At 43.6% G+C, this 17,882-nt stretch overlaps 1 protein-coding gene across 1 annotated transcript in view; it reads right to left on the reverse strand.

Annotated features, from left to right (window-relative positions):
* Window positions 1-5,934, reverse strand: part of ABHD5 (abhydrolase domain containing 5, lysophosphatidic acid acyltransferase) — a 32,942-nt gene extending 27,008 nt beyond the window's left edge. Inside the window, exon 1 of the mRNA XM_054059931.1 lies at window positions 5,777-5,934. Within this exon, the coding sequence (XP_053915906.1) occupies window positions 5,777-5,928 (152 nt within the window). The 5' untranslated portion in view covers window positions 5,929-5,934. The remainder of the gene's footprint in view (window positions 1-5,776) is intronic.
* Between the last annotated feature and the right edge of the window lie 11,948 nt (window positions 5,935-17,882).

Here is a 17,882-nt window from a genome sequence, read left to right on the forward strand (position 1 = left end):
ATTCTAAATGTAAATTTAAAGCTACTACATAATTGCTATCTTCCTATCTCTGCCTCTCCTACGTTTCTTTAAAGACTTCAGCCAGACGGCTGATAAATCTAGTCAGATTTTCTTCCTAATGGGGAATTTCTGTCATAGCAGATGACTTAGCAAGGTAGTCACTGAAGAAGGGGGATCTTCTATGGGAAGTGTGGAAACCTTCATGCCAGACACTGGAAGTCTGGTGACTGTATCTGTAAAAATGTATGTCCATCTACTGCATACACAGAGCATGACACACATAGCATGCGCTCACCTGCATGTCCAGCAGTGGCAATGGAAACCACACTCTTGAATGCCTCTGCCAAAGTTGGCAAACAGCTTTTCCACAGGCCACTGGGAAGGAACAACTGAGAAGATGCCGTACTGCTCAAACACAGGCGGAGACCTTCCACAGCTCACTGGAGCATGTTGGTGTGGCCTCACTTCCTATTGTCTAACATTAGAACAGGGTTCCAAAAGAGTGGAGGATAAAATCTCTCTGTCTAGATGTGTCCAGTCTGTGGCATTCAAACCTCTAGATGATGTCTCCTAAGGCAGTCTACCTTAGGAACTATAAAGAACTAAAAAGAACTAACACTGAAAACTCACAAACATATTTGTGAATTATAAATTAAATGTATAAGATGCGCTAATTTTACCTGGTTAGTTTATAAATGGTGAAAGAAAGTTCAGGGGCCTCACTGCCACCTCATGAACAGATCCTGACCAAAGCTGCAGTTCTTTGGTGACTCCTTGTCAGCAACTCTGTCATCTGATTTCCTGCTAAGCTAAGGGAGCTCGAAAAGTGGTAGGTATATGTATAAAGCTAAAAGTACCCTTCAAATAGCTAAGTACCTCATGTATAAACACAGAGAACCAGTGTGAAATAGGAGAAGTAAATGAAAAAAAATAACAAATAGAAAACTCTTTCTCTGAATCTCTATCCTAAGTCGGAGTCAAAGAATATCCATAAGCAAGGGAACCCAAAGGGCAGTCAAAACCAGGTGAAAAGAGCTGAACAGCTCATCAACTTCTATATCCTCACTACATTTATTTTTTTTTTTAACCTTGTTGCATAATGTTTGCCTACAGCTGCCACCTGGAAAAGCTGAATATTACTGTTCTATCTCTTACAGCATTTCATCAAGCCTCTCATTGGAGCATTTAGATGAGAGTCTTCCTTGTCCAGGGAAAGGTCCACAACCACACTGCCACGACCATCTTTTTTCTGCCAATGAAACAAGAAGATAACCTCTATTGCATCTTGCCATCTTTCCCTCTCTCTCTGTGTTGGAGGAGAAGAGAGATCTTCCTCATCATCATAGATTCTCCCTTCACAAATTCATACAAGGGCAGGAAAACTGAAACCATCCTACAAATGCTCAAATCCCTGGTCATACCTATACTTTCAGATGAGCACACAAATGTAACGAAACAGGCAGTGAGCACCAAATCTATGACTGACAAACCACCACCAGTGAAAAAGACAAACTAAGAAAAGAGGAAGGAAATGTCCCTTAACCCTTTCTTACCTGGCTTACCACACTGCGCTTATGTCTTACTTGCTCTTTAAAACTGCAAATTGTAGGTCCCAGACCTCCCGACCATCATGTGTGCTCAGGGAACGGCCTTATAAATAGTTTTCTTTCGCAAAGAAATGTAAGCAGGACCCTGCTTTCAGCAGCCTACCCACTCAGATTGCTTTAAAAACCGAGATGAAGAGCCGAGCAAAAAAAACCAAGCAGACATAGGCTCTATTAAGCCTAATGAACTATTCCTCTTTTATTAATGAAACAGTTCATTTCACAATTATAAAAAGAATTCTGTCGCACAAACAAGCTTGAAGAATACAAAAATAGTTGATTACTGGTGTTGCAGTGCATGCTTTTACCTGTTACTTCAAGCCATTATTTTGTGAGACTTGCAAGCATAGTTTGCTCTAGCCTCATAAACAAATATCCCTTAGAATTTGTTTTAAATAAGGTGACTCCACTTATCTCAGCAGGGGGGAAAGCCAGCATTCTGCGTTTTGGGATTTTCTTCCCATACACACGCACATACATTTAGTAGCTGCTGTTACTAGTTGTATTACAAGCTATAAGCAGTCCTGCTGAATCCAGAGTGAGCATAAGTGAACTGAATTCTGGCAAAAGGCTTATGCTAGGCTGTCTGCCTCACAGGCAGAAGTCTGCATCTAAAACTTAGGCAGAGAAGGTCCAAAGCTGTGAAGAGGTTTGGAAATCATTAGCAGGTGACACGTTAACCAAGCAAATGTTTCCACGATGAATACTAAAACATTTGTTTAGTTAATCTTCTCATTCAAAGTTAGGACAATGTCATGAGTACCATTCAGCTGCTATCTTCTATAAAGTAACTGAGCCAGTGCTATTCCTTTTCGGCCACACTTTACACGGTTACCAGACTGCAATAAGCTGAGTGTGTTGCATAACAAGTTGAGTCACACTATTTTTTTCAAAACAGATAAAGTAAACGTCATATTTATTGCTCATATACACCTGCCACTAACAAGTTAATCTAGAGTTTGGATGGTATATTGTAACTCTTCCCCTCACTGCCATGGAGTTTTAAATCAAAAAATATTCAACATAATTCACTTGTTCACAAATTTCCTCTGGGTACTGAGCTTTGCTCAGCTTCAAAAGATGAAGAAATGCTAATTTTGACTATTGTTAGAAACAGACCAATAAAAGCACTAACAACTCGGACCAATAAAATATATCAAAGCTAATGTGCTTTCCAAATTCATGGAAAAGAAGGATGAGATTTTGGTTTTAGAAGTCTTTAGTGAACTGGAGGGCTTACTCTGAAAGACCTCACATCAAATGGCCTGAGTGTTCAGAAGGGGGGCCTGACAACATCTGAAAAACAATACCCTTTAAAAGCAATCTAGCCCAGTAAATCATGAGAAACTTGTCATAATCCTTTGGAATATTCAGCCTATGATGCCTAACCCTATGTCCAGCTCATTGAGTGTTACGACCCTGCAATCCTGACAGGCTACTGAAGTCAAGGGCCCCTGGCACCCGCTCAGCAGCACTCAGCACTCGATGTGATCAAACCAGACAGCTAATACAGTTCAAGCTAATGCGCTGAATGAACACACAAACAAAACAGGTTGAGACAGAGCTATTTTAAGACTATGACTTGGAAAACCCACAAACCATCAACCAGAGGCTTTACAAATGATGTGTATTTCATGAATGTGAACAGGTCAGAACACGGAACTAAGAAGGGGACTGTAGTTTAAAATGGGTGATGCTGCTGAGGGTGGGGTGAGGGGAAGTTTATTTTGCAAAGCAATATAGAGTTTGAGCAAAGGAGAAGAGCAGAGTTACCAGTAGACAAACCTGCACAGTGCTTTGAGAGAGAAGCCTTTTAAGTTTATATTTGAAAAAAGAATGCTATGTATATATGGTGATAAAGGCATAATAGGGAGTTTGAAAAAGACGGATAGTCCACTTCTAGTCAGACTGAGCTGGCAGAGAAGCAAAATACGTAAGATGAAATATCAAAACCAGAAGTTGGAAAAAGGACTAGAAAGAGAACAAGACTGAGAATGCAGGTAGCTTTGAAAGACAACAGCACAGACACACAGCATGACAACATGCCAATAGTAACGACCTTGATAGGAAGTCATGAATGCACAGCACGACTTCCATGAGAGTAGCTAAAGAATTTTAAGTGGAATTTCTCAAAATAATACGTGACTTATAAAAATATGAGAGAAGGGAGATGGAGAAGAAAAGGCAATAAATGAGTTTTTGAGAGCCAGGCAATCAGCAATGAGGTATAGCACCAAATACTTAAAGGATGGAGAAAAAATTAGTGCAAACAGTGCATACAAAATACATTTACACATCTGACAGAGGGCATAAAGCACATGTATGACTACAGCACAGCTAGTATTTTTTTTACTAGAAACATAAAGTGTGATGGAACAAGGAGGAAGATAAGTGACCAGCAGACATATTAACCACGTGTGGTAAACAGACTCAGAGAAAGCATGACTGTATTATTCAACAGTGGTACAAAGAAGAGCAGAAAATATATTTGTCGGCAATGGAAGGGTATAAGAACAGGTCTGTGCTGGAAGCGGAAGTGTACAATGAGAAACAAAACATACACTGAAAGACAAAGTATGAGAAGGCATACACAAGTAGAATATCTGACCAGAAGAAAAGCAGATCACTGATTAACAACTTGATTATTATGGAACCATTTGAATGTACACTGACAAAAGATATAGTATGGAACTATGTGCTTTCATGCAGAAGAGCGATTAATAGATATAATGAAGTCATATATCGATGGCACGAGCAAACAGTTACAAACAAGTATTGGGAATATATGTCAAGAATGGGCAGGATGGTTTATACCAGAGGAGTTATTTTGGTAGACATGAATGCCCTGGGATGGTGAGAAGAAAGGAAGGTTAGCAGAGATAGCTGGAGATGGGGTATGCATACAGCACTACTAAACCGCAGTCAGAGCAACCAGTTGTTAGGGCAGCAGCATATATGTCTGTAATTTAAAGATAGAGGTAGGACAGGGGAGCGTATCAAGCATTACACAGAAGGATGATGATACGGTGGCAGAGAGGCTGGCAAGCCTTACTGTCTGCTTTACACATAAGCGAACATAAGGAATGAGAAGATGAGCTAGGTGCATGTACAGGTACAGCCGCACACGCAGGGCCGCGCCTACCGGACTCTGCCGTGCACAAGGCAGCAGTAACAGCGCGCACTCACGCCAAAGCGAAGCGGACAGGGTGTGTGCGTGCCCACACGGGCAGCTGAGCAGCTGCGGCAGGAACCACGGAGCCCGCAGGGGAGGCGAAGCAGCTGGGACACGGCGCCTGCCCGGAGCCGGTGCCAAAACCCTCCGGGAGCGAGCCCGTGCCAGGAGGGATCTAAACTCGCTCCCGCAACGGCGGAGCAGCCAAACAGGGCAGGCGGCGTGCCCGGCCGCAGCGACAGCGCCCGGGAGGCGACACGGGCGCTACGGGGAGGGCGCAACTCCCTGCGCTGCGCAGCCGGGACCCGCGGGAGCCACTCCGGCCTCGACCCCTGCCCTCCCAGCAGCCCCGGGCGAACCCTGCCTGGTGCAGAGGGAGGAGATGTGCGAGCCCTGCCTGGTGCAGAGGGAGAGGATGTGCGAGCCCTGCCTGGTGCAGAGGGAGAGGATGTGCGAGCCCTGCCTGGTGCAGAGGGAGAGGATGTGCGAGCCCTGCCTGGTGCAGAGGGAGGGGATGCGCGAGCCCTGCCTGGTTTGGGAAGGGATGTGCCAGCCCTGCCTGATGCAGAGGGAGGGGATGTGCGAGCCCTGCCCGCAGGAGGAGAGGATACGCGAGCCCTGCCTGATGTGGACGCAGAGGATGTGCGAGCCCTCCCTGATGGGGCGGGAGGGGATATGCGAGCCCTGCCTGATCCAGCGGAGGGGATGTGCGAACCCAGCCTGATGCAGCGGGAAAGGACATGAGGGGATGTGCGAGCCCTCTCCGGTGCAGGAGGGGATGTGCGAGCCCTCCCTGGTGCGGGAGGGACGGGAGGGGATGTGCGAGCCACCCCTAGCGCGGGACGGACGGGATGTGCGCGCCCTGCCCGCAGCGGCGGGAGGCGCCGCTCCTTCCCCTCCCCTCCCGCAGCGCCGCACTGGCCGCGCCGCCCGGTCGCGCTCCCCGCCCCCGGGACACCCGCGGCGGGGACACGGGCCGCGTCGGCCCCGTCGCACTCACCCTTCGCTGGCAGCCTCCTCCTCGGCCATGGCGGGGGCGGCGCGGCGGCCGGGCGGCGGCAGGGCGGGCGGCAGCGCAGACGGGGATAGCGCGACAGCGGCGGCCCCGGCCATGGCCGGCTCCTCCTCCGCCCCGCCCGCCGCTGCCGTCATCCCGGGGCGGCCGCAGCGACCACGGCGCCGCCTAGCGACGGGGAAAGGGGCCGCCCGGGGCGATCCCCTGCCGGAGCGGAGCGGGGCAGCACCGCGGGAGCGCGGGCAGCAGCTCGGGGGGTGGAACGGGGACAGAGGAGGCTGCAAGGAGGGCTGGAGCACCTCAGCCTGGAGGACAGGCTGAGAGAGTTGGGGTTGTGCAGCCTGGAGAAGGCTCAGAGGAGACCTTATAGTAACCTTCCAGTACCTGAAGGGGCGACGGGAAAGCTGGGGAGGCACTGCTTACAAGGGCGTGGACTGAAAATACGAGGGAAACCGGCTTTAAATTGGAAGAGGGGAAACACAGATCAGACATCAGGAAGAAATTCTTCACAATGAAGGTGGTGAGGCACTAACACAGGTTGCCCAGGAAAGTTGTGGCTATTTAGTTCTGGAATCCTCAACATAAGAAGGATGTGGAGCTGTTGGAATGGGTCCAGAGGAGGACTACAAGGATCATCAGAGGGCTGGAGCACCTCCCATAGGAGGACAGGCTGAGAGAGTTGGGGTTGTGCAGACTGGAGAAGAGAAGGCTCTGAGGAGATCTTATAGTGACCTTCCAGTACCTGAAACTGGAAGGCTACAGGAAAGCTGGAGAGGGACTGTTTACAAAGGCTTGTGGTGATAGGATGAGGGGCAATGGGAATAAACTAGAGAGGGGCAGATTTAAACTAGACAGAAGGAAGAATTTCTTCATGATGAGGGTGGTGAGGCACTGGCAAAGTTGCCCAGGGAAGCTGTGGATGCCCCATCCCTGGAGGTGTTCAAGGCCAGGTTGGATGGGGCCTATGGGGCCTTGGGCAGCCTGATCTAGTTGGAGGTGTCCCTGCTGATAGCAGGGGGGGTGGAACTAAATGATCTTTAAGGTCCCTTCCAACCCAAACTATCCTATGATTCTGTGCCCCCTCCCTAGGGGTGTTCAAGGCCAGGCTGGATGGGGCTTTGCGCAACGTGTTCTAGTGGAAGGTGTCCCTGCCCATCGCATGGGGACTGGATCTAGGTGATCTTCAAGGTCCCTTCTGAACCAAGCCATTCTATGGTTCAACTGTTCTGTGATCCTGTTGTCCTCCTCCCTGATGCTAAGAGAGCAGGAGCACCTGCCTGTGAATGGCTGCAAGTTCCTGGCTGGGCAGGAGGTGATATTACAGAATCAATCGTAGCATCATAGAATAGTGAAAGGATTGGTAAAGACCTCTAAGATCATCAGCCCAGCCGTCAGCCCAACACTACCATGCCTGTTAAACCGTGTCCCAAAATTTCACATCAACAGTTTTTCTAACACCTTCAGGGATGGAGACTCCACCACTTCCCTTGGCAGCCTGTTCCAGTGCTTGACCACCCTCATTGTGAAGAAACTCTTCCTTATCCTTCCCTGCTGCAACCTGAGGTTATTTCCTTTCATCCTATCCCCTTTTACTTGGGAGAAGAGACCACCGCCCACTTCACTACAACCTCCTTTCAGGGAGTTGTAGAGAGCTGTAAGGTGTCCACTCAGCTTCCTTTGCTCCAGACTAAACAGCCCCAGCTCCCTCAGCTGGTCCTCATAAGACTCGTGCTCCAGACCCGTCACCTAGTCCTGCTGTAGTCAGAAGTCTCTGACTTCTCTATACTGATTTTCAGTGAGATTTGTATCTGGCCTCCTTTACTGAATTAGTTTAATGCCATTCTCTTTAATAAGAGGTTGCTATTATAAGCCAGATTTGTATTTTGTTGTGCTCAGCAGCATCACCCTGCCCTGTGAGCCACATGTCTGCAGCACAATACATGTATACATGCCCACTGAGGGAAGTCCATTTCCCCCAGTTCCCCACTGTGGGACACTGCAGCGTGGCACCCAGGGGACCACTGAACACCAGGCAGTCACATCAGAGGGGCAGCGAAGCCTCCACTCCAGACAAGTGAAACAAGTGGAGTGGTATCAGGGACCAAACAAAAATCCCAACCCTTCCATAAACAGATAATTTGCTGCCTCGCTGGGATGACAATGGTAGCCAGCACTGAGTTTTCAGGTTGGTGGTTTGTTTTTGTTTTTACATACAAGAAGCAAATTAGGAGTTCTGCATGTAACCTAAATATCATCTGTCCCTAAAGCGATTACAAGTGGAACACCTCTTGTGATTTTCGTTTTCAAGTGTCTTAAAAGATTTCAGAGCAGCCGTGCCTACAGGGAGGAGAACGCTGGGGGCAAGGGATATGTTTGTTTTAGACAGCATTTAGCGTCACGATACAGGTTGCATTGTTATTAAGCTGTGTAAGAACTGCATTCGGACTGAACAATCAACAAACCTTAACTGAAATAAAGCAGTGAGGTGCAGTGAGGGGAAGGAGTCACAAGGTTTTAAGTCTTGTGTTTCTATTGAATTTTGCCACTGGGCTGAAACACTTTAGAAAAACATATGGGAGACTGATTGCTGTTTCTTTTGGCTTCTAAAATCCTTCGGTAAAAGGCATAAGGTTAATTTGGTAACAGCTGAAATTCTTCTCAGCTAAAACCATTCTGCAATTGTAACAACAGTGATCGTTGAGATTACACAATCTCAGCTAAAGTTTGTTTGGCTCTGTCACAGTGGTTTGACAATCTCACACTTTTCTCTGGAGAGTGGATTTATTTTTTATTATTGCTCTGAAAGGGTTTTTTTACCAAAGAATGTGAATATCAAGGAGTGCAGAAGTATATAATCACTGGTAGACATTGGCAATGATGCTTTCTAGAATTCGCAAACAGCCTGAAACAATAGCTCTGAATGCTATGATTTTTGTCTGAAGTAGTAAGTTTAAAACCTCATAAATAAGATTTATGCCCTACTCCTGGAACAAGCAAGTGTTCACACACAATTATCCCTGTGATTTTAATTCAGTGATGCATACACAAGCACTAATTGGTTACACTTGTTTAAGAATGTAAATGTACGAGTAGCCCACTCGGACTTTGCAGCCTCTCTTTCTCTTACTTTCTCAGCCTTTGATAGAAATTACTCAGTTTCTTTTAATGCTAATTTCATTATGTGGATAAATCAGCTGTATTTTTGTGCATTAAGAAATGCCAGCAGTAATGCTGATAGATGAAAGAAAGTCATGCATCAGTTGGCTGATGTTGCAGTGGAAATGAATGAAGGACAGCTGTATCATAATGAGAAGCAGATAGTTCAAATAAGCTTTTCCATTTTTGTATTTCAGATAAGTTTCTGGACACTGAAAATATCTCTGACTCTAAGGGAATGGTCCCTGTCACTGTTTAATCTCTGACTTCTCTATGTTGATTTTCAGTGGGACTTGTATCTGGCCTTCTTTATTGAATTAATGTAATTCTCTTTAATAAAAGGTTACTATTATATGCCAGAATTTTATTTTCATATGCCGTTGTCTCACATAGATAAGTTTAAAATAGACTTTCCTCTCCCACATAAAAAGAGATAAAATAAAATAAAAACCAACAGATGTCTGCTCATTTTGTTGTTATTCTTCCAGCTTTGTTATACTTTCTTTCAGGGCAAACATCTTTTCCTGCTAGCATCAGAAGAAAAAGCAAGTTCCCTTTGCTCAAAGAAGAAAAGCAATCCAGATGACCTCTCAAATCCTCCTTGTCTTGGATTGAGATTTAAAAAAAATAAATCAATCACTATGCTACAGAAAAGACTCCAGAGGACATTATAGAAGTTTGAGTGTCAATGCCATCTTGCTTACTCTGGATTTCACATAATAACTTTGAGACCATCTATGTTAGAGTCAGTTCACAGTGAGTATCATTGTTCTTAGCTGTTTAAGTTTTGGGCTGTACCGTTGCTTATGTCAACATTCTTCGAACACAGAGAATTTCTATATTATATGTATTACGCATGTGATCCTACTTTCAGTCCAACAGAAGTAGCTACTTGTCAGGCAGAGCTTGTGGCTTAATGAAGCATGAAAAGAGAGCAACAGACTTTAGAACCCATTTTTTTTCTTATGACACACTTAATAAGCTACTTCTCCAAACTGCATCACAAATAGCTTGCTAAAATCAGTCTGAGCAATAAATAGAGAGAAGGCTGACCAGGCCAAGTGTGTACAGACACTGGGGAAAAGGTTGTTTGTGCTTGTTATTTATATCAAAGTGACAAAAGTGGCAGCTTAATGAAAGGAACATTGTATACTATGCCTATTCTGATTTGGTAGCAAAAACCAAGATTATTGTCCAAAATGTGTACAGTGTGCAGTAAGCCAATAACTACATCACTGAGAGAGACATTGTTTTATTCATATTTGTGTGCAAATCCCGGGTGTTTGGAGGTTTTCCTCAAATCAAAGCACACAACAAGGGGTTTGTCCCTTTTATTTATACACAGAGTTACACAAAGCCGTACATTATTCATCAAGTGTGTAATCACAGGTTTACGTGTAATTATAATGTATGCCAAGTCATTCCTTGGACTATTTGTGGGTGCTCCAAGAGGGCCTTTAGGGGTGCTGGGTAGTCATCACCCCAAGAATTACCTGCCAAGTTCACTCATAGGTCAACTTCTCCCAGTATCCTCACAATTATTGGTGCTGGCTTGGAACTTCTTAGTCTAATTAAGTTCCCAGCTCCCCATCCAAAAGTCATGCTAATAAATTCCACTATTATTTAACCATACAGCTGAACAAACTTTAGTCCCATACAACAAAATTTACAAAAACTAATTAACTGGGACCCATCTACTGTATGTCTCCTGCCTGTCAGATGATCCTAAAATATTTTTTAAAATACATTAAAAATACCATGGGCTTTCACCAACATTTCCCCCATTTGAGACTTTTGAGGCCACTTGTCTTATTTTACAGGCCTCTTTAGGTCTCTCTTAGGTAACATCACATAGGTTCCAGCAGCTGCCTGAAGAATCAATTGTTTGATACAACTTAATGTAATAGGGATAATTATTAAAATTATTATAACAACAATAACATTTTGTAAAAGGCTTGCCAACCATCTGGTCAATGAAAATCCAAATCCATTCAATAGTTTATTCAACCATCCTCCTCCTAATCCTGCCCATAATTCCTGACAAGCCTTAGCTACTTTTTTAATTTTATCCAATTGAACATTTCAATTTTCCATTACATTTGGGTTATGAACTCAGCAACTATCATTTTGAAGCCATTTTTGAAGTTGCCTGTAATTATTAATTTAATTCCATAAATTCTAATTGTGTTGCATTTGCCATTTGTTTCCATTTGTAGTGTTAAGTTCAGTATAGCCAATCTATTCCTAAATGATGCTACCTGAAGTGTAATTATTGATTCTAATATCCATCCTACTGCTATTCCTGTACTTAGATATTGCCAATTCATCTGATCTCTTAACTCATCACCACAAACTATGCCATAGTGGGGATCTTTTCCACAGAGAACATAAAGTCAGTAGTCCCGATGTCCAATATTTCCTTTCTCTAAATAAAGGAAGGTGAGTTGTCCATCCAGTATCTCCCTGTTTACTGAACACTGTGCCATTATTTTTCCACTGGATTCTATAATATCATTCCGTATTATTCCATCCCACAGTACAGTTTTTCCACAAATGTTTCCAAGTTTCATAAAGATCTACTTTTAAGACCCACCAAGGAACTGGAATTTCTGCTGATTTAGGAGTAGGTAAGCAAGCAATTATAGAAAAAACATTTTGCACTTTACTAAAATCCCAAATCAGTTTCCAAACAGGATTACTCACTAGTTATTGTCCATTTCATCCAACAAAAAAATCACCAGAGCTTTTAGTTAGTCCATGATATCCTATAAAATAATTATTCCTTTTACACAAACCCCACAGAAATATAATAAACATGATTCCTATTAAGCTGAGTATCAACACCTCTCCCTGAATTCAATCCAAATGAAAATTAGACTCATGTATTAACAGTAATATAGTTCACAAAGATTTCTTCAGCTTCAAATCATTGGCCTGGTTTGTGTTAACTGCCATTTAGCAAAAGGAGCGTTCTTGATCTGGGTATAATGAATCCAAGGGTCCACTTTCAGTTTCACAGCAGTGTTGGTTGTCAGTAAAACCTGACATGGCCCTTTCCACTTCTTGGACAAAAGAGTATCATCCCAAACCTTTAAATACTCTTTTTACTCCCGGAGTAAAAAGGTGTACAGGCAGTTCAATTGGAAGTGGTGCTCGCACAAGAAGGTATCGCTTCAGACCTTCTGAAGTCTTATCCAGAGATAAAAGTTAATCTGTTAATATTTTATCTCCTGCTACATGCAGCTGGTCAGCCCCTCCTGTTAAATTTACATTACATGATTTTCCATATAATATTTCAAAAAGACTTACCCTTTCTCTGACTCTGGCGGTAACCCTGATTCTCAAGAGGGCTATTGGTAACACTTCAGTCCATTTTAGTTTGGTTTCCTGACAGAGTTTAGCAAACTGCCTTTTTATTGCCTTCTACCTGTCCACTTGACTGAGGTCTCCATGGAGTATGTAAAGTCCACTTGATTTTAAGGACTCTACATACCTCTTTTGCTACAAGATGGTACCCCCGCTCACAAATGAAGAGCTTTCACGAGCTGCATCCTTGTGGTGTTTCAGCATGTAGTTGACTGTCATCCAGTCTCACCTCTGAGTGTCTACTCCACATGTTCTCCATCTTTTAGTTCAGGCCTAACTTCCAGCTGAAAATCGGAGCCTTGCAACCCAGGTAGCCCTAGTTGAAAACGAAAAATCAGAATAAGACTGATTTCTGCAAATAAACCTGTTCCTGATGGCAGGAGGACCTTTAAACCATCGTAGGATGTCCGTGGGAGCTCCTATTTTCGCCTTGTTGTCACTGGAGGTCTTAGCTTATCTGCCATGCTTCTTGAGGGGAGAAGCCTAACATTTGTCATCTGCCTAGGGGACTGGAGCTGAAGGTGTCGGTGCTAGCTGTGACTGTTTCTGTGCAGAAGCCCAAATAGGGCTGGGGGACTGCAAATTTACACAGGTCTCAGGATCTGTAAATAAAGAAGTCTGCCCAGAGTCCTGTATGTCTGTGTTTCTCTGGGAAGAACTGTTGGTGTTGCTGAGGTGGAGGAGGAATCCTGACACCAACTGAGCCTCTGCTCTCTAATTCTAAACCTCACTATTATGTCAGTCTGGCAGCTGAATGTTTCAGCCTTGGATAAGTCAGTGAAGAAAGGAAAAGTCATGACCATGTCAGACTTTGGTAGAGTCTGGAGATTCATATTACTGGGCACTCTTCAATGCCACTGGTTTAGTGGGGCACTGTAGCCCACAGGCAGCTTGTTCAGCTTTTTATCTGTTGTCCTGCTTTGTAGTGTCTGTCACAGTGCTACCCTGCAAAGTTGAGTCACTGTTTGAGAACAATGGCACCACGCTTGTTGTGTTCCTAGTATGATTGCTCCGTGTTATTCTGTTTCCTAGATGCATCTGGGTGTGGGAAAAGAGTTTAAAATCAGTATAGGTTTACAAGGAAGTGTTCAACCACCTGGGGGTCCTCCTTCACATTAATTTTGCCAACGTCTTCCAGCCAACATGTGCCTACCTTTGGTGAGCATTAGGAGGCTGTTTCTACAGATATCGAAAGTCTTGGAAGCTGTAAGCAATGTGGTGACATCGGAGTCCCTCCTTGAAGCAAGGTTAGTGTTTTGCTATGGTCCTTGGGCCTGAGGCCAGCCCTCCATAGGGACACAGTCTCTTGGCCTTTCACCTTCTTGCTGTCCAGAAGGGCAAGCTTTCTTGTGCCCTTTTCAAGACTCATACCTGATCCTGCTCTGAAAACAGGCTGTGTGTGAACTGGGAATCATATGACATTGTGGCCATGACAGTCCTGGGGTCAATGGCTGGGGCAAAGGAGAGTCTCTGTGAGCCTGGCACTTGAACAGAAGTAGTCCAGTTGAGGAGAGCTGCAAGAAAAGTTTTGCTGGTTACTTCACTAGGGTCATGTCATGTAAGCAAAGCAAATAGCAGTCCTGACTGAGTTGCTGTTTACAACATCTCAGAGGGGTTTTGCATTCAGAGCCCTTACAGCACCGTTTTGAAACCGTGCCCACAGCAGTTGCGGTAGGAAGTTGAGTAACTATGTGCAAGAGTCAGCTACAGGGAGGCCAAGAGAAGTTTAAGTGCTCCAAGAAGCAAGTGAGCTGTGAAGAGGGATGCCTACATACATCTTTATTAATATATCACTATCAGCAACAGCTGAGGCTGTGGCAGGCTATGTTGCTAGCCAGAACTTCCATCTTCTCACACTCAGCTGTTCTGCAGTACATGACTCACATGTGATTAACCAGAAATTCCCTCCCGGATACAGGAGTGGTTGGGGAGAGACAAGGTCTCTTTTTTTTTTTTTCAGGTGGGTGGAAGGGTGCTTCCCTCAAGTGTACTGTGACTGTGTCTGCCTGGGTCATACATGTTAGCTGCGATAACCCAAGCCAGTGACACTTTCATGGGACAGGGCACGTAATCTAAGCAGTGTCCCTGTGCCACAACCTCCTGTTTTCCTCAGTTGATAACGTGAACACCTACATGAACATGCTAGCTGGAAACAGCTGAGCCTTCCAGGCTTTCTGGAGAAGTCCACAAAGAGTAACGAGGCTATTCTAGTTTTGATAACAATCAAGAAGAAGCAACTAGCTGAAAAGGTGAGGGTAAACATTAGGTGAGACCGTCCAAGAAATAGCAGAGTGAATTAGTTCTTTGCAGGACTAGAACAAGGGGTAGGAACAACATGAACCCAATGATTAATTCAGGAAGGCAGCCTTCAATGAGCTTAGAGAAGAGGAAGGCAGGGGCGCCCTTGGAAGTTGGTATAACAGGTAAACGGAAAAGAAAGTGAAGTCACAGGAGCTGCTAATATTAAGAGCACACAGGTTTTCATTAGGGAGTAAAGTCAGCAACTTTAACTAGGAAACCAGCTTGGCTAAATCACTCAAACAGAGGGAATGAGGAAGCAGGTTAGGCTATTAGGGCTGAGAGGAAAGGTATAAAAGAAGCATGTAGGAACAAAATAAAAAAGACACAAGAATGAAACAAAATGCAACTAACAACCAGCTTGCAAAATAAGAAAAATCCCACCTCACTCTAGGAGCCCACTAACTGTGTGAGGTACAAAGAGTTCTCTAACTGTAAAGTGAGAAAACATGAACGTGTCAGGAAGGGCAGTACCTTCTAGACTTGACTAGAAAATATCAGTAAAATCAGTTAAGAAAAGGGCAGAGTACTTAAGTCAGGCATTTTCTTATTGATCTCAGGTCTCTCTTTAAATTCATCCTAGCATATGTAAAGATCTTGCTAACAAAATCTCAGTATCAATAATCAGTGTCTTCGAGAAGTTATGGATGTTAGGTAGGACAGAGTGAGGCTGTAAAGTGACAAGCATGGTGGAGGGGAGGAAGGAGAAAAAGGAGGAAGTATAAAATTGCAGATTAAGCAAATTAATTTCAATTTCTTGAAGAACATTGAAACAAATAATTCTATATCTGTACATCCCCAAAAAATAAAATAGGGATGAGTAACTGTCAGCAAGAACTAACGTCTCAAAAATCTGATTGCCTTTGCAACAGGATCACATATCTTGTGGATAGAGAAGAGCTATGGATGTGATATGTTTTGATTTTCAGGTAACTTTTCCTGTGATTCCCATAAACAAATTAAAATCTGTTCTAAGTTGATTTACAGCTAGATGCTTGCAAAGCTTGGAAAACCAGAGAAACAGGGTGGCTCTCTCTCAAAATGGAAATGTGTATCAAGTTGGATTGCATAGATCCAGAATCTGGAAACTGAGGAATGCTTATAAGAGGGAAAACGCTTACTGAATTCACTTATGTATCCGTCTGGGAAGGAGAAAATATGCTGCAGGACAGGAACAGAATAAAAAATGATCTACAGAAACACAAAAAAACCCGGAAGATCGTAAACAAATACAGCTGCAGACCTAGGCAGGACTAACCAGCTGGTAGGGAAAACTGGTTAGGTAGCAGTTTTGTCCAATAGTAACTCAGACTTTGAGTGGTCACAAACTGTGTGTGAGTCAATGACTGTTATTGCAAAAAAAGATAAGAGCACTACTGGGATGTATGATGAGCATTAGGGTTTACAAGACTTCACAAGGAATACTGCTTTGCTTACCCATTGTAAAGCTGGTTTAGGATGTTGCATGAGAAGAAGGATAGGGACCACCTGCAGAGCAACCAGAATGTCCAGGGGCCTAGAGGAAATACTGAATTATTTCAGATTGCTTAATTAGGGAAGAATAAGATGAGTAGGAGGATGACAACAGTCCACAAATCTCTGCGAAATTACTGATGAGATGGAAATAACCTAATTTCTATTGTCCACAATGGGCAGAAATTTCAATCAGGTTAGGGTAAACATTAGGACAAACATTCTTCAAGGCCAGAGGTACTGGAAAAAAGATTGCTAGTGGTATGTATGGTCAGGGTCTGTTGTGGGGGTCTTTAAGAACAGGCTACATACACCTCTTATCCTCCATAAATAGAAATCTAGTAGGTGTAGTGGAGCTGCCTGGAGGCAGGGAGGCTGTGAATATGACTTTCTGAGGACACTTCAGTCCTGTGTTTCTATTGTTGTTAACGTCACAGAATGACATGGAATCACAGAATGATCAGGCTGGGAAGGGACCTCTGGACATGATCTAGTCCAACCCTCCTGCTAAAGCAGGTTCACCTAGAACAGGTTGCACAGGAATACGTCCAGGCAGGTTTTGAATATCTTCAAAGAAGGAGACTCCACAACCTCTCTGGGCAGCCTGTTCCAGTGCTCTGTCACTCTCACAGTAAAGAAGCTTTTTTTCCTTCATCAAGATAAGCTATGGCCGCAGAATGGACTGGGGTGGGCAGGGATCATAGAATTAAGAATGGTTTGGGTTGGAAGAGACCTTCAAAGATCAACTAGTTCCAACCCCTCCTGCCATGAGCAGGGACACCTTCCATTAGGTCAGGTTGTTCAAAGCCTCATCCAATTTGGCCTTGCACACCTCCAGGGATGGAGCATCCACGACTTCTCTGGACAACCTGTTCCAGTGCCTCACCACCCTCACAGTAACAAATTTCTTCCTTGTATCTAATTTATATCTACCCTCTTTCAGTTTGAAACTGATGCCGCCTGTCCTATCACTACTGGCCTTGGTAAAAAGTGGACCCTGTCCACCAGTACACACATTGTCCCATCTCATGTCCTGGATTCCATGCCACTCCACTTGATGCTGGTTGAAGGTTTCAACCCCCCAAAATCCTCCTCATAATCCTGATCCTATTTATTAATTTGCCTTTGAAACACAGTGCAACTTCTCTGGTGTAATCCTAACCCTGTTTGTTGTAAATAAAAACTTGTGCAATGTTTTGGAGTTTTCTTTTTACATAAAATACATCTCTTTTTTTAACCTTAAAACATCTGTTGTAACATAAAACTGGTCAATAATCTCCGAACATCTGCTATGGGTAAATACAGGAAGGGTCTTTTGGGCATTGTACTTCATATCTGGTACAGTCTGAACCTGACAATTTCCAGTCATTACTCTTGAGAAATAACCTCATACTGCAGGGTTTTTGTTGGTTAAAATAAGATTTTTAATACTTCTCTATACTTGAACTAGAAGAATAAATTAATGTTTTCAACCAGATTCATAAAAATACCTGATAGTTTCCCAGCCATGCTGAGTCCTAGTTATTTATATATACAACATGAGTAAAGAATTATTACCTTTACTAGTGAAATATTTTGCTTTTTATGTTTGAAGAGAATATAGAAAGCAATTATTTAAAGTCAGTAACCATGTTTTGTTACAATTTCTTAATTTTTATTTCTTATTTTGAGAGAAATTGTTCTTTCTTCTTTCATTCTCTTTTGACAATAAATCATTAGAGCTCAATAAGGCAAAAATATTTTCTATTTGTACTCATTTTAGCTGGTAGAAAATAGTAGTAGTAAGTAGCAGTAGAGT

This window comes from Cuculus canorus, chromosome 2 (genome assembly GCF_017976375.1).
Source record: "Cuculus canorus isolate bCucCan1 chromosome 2, bCucCan1.pri, whole genome shotgun sequence".
Taxonomy (NCBI): Eukaryota; Metazoa; Chordata; class Aves; order Cuculiformes; family Cuculidae; genus Cuculus; species Cuculus canorus.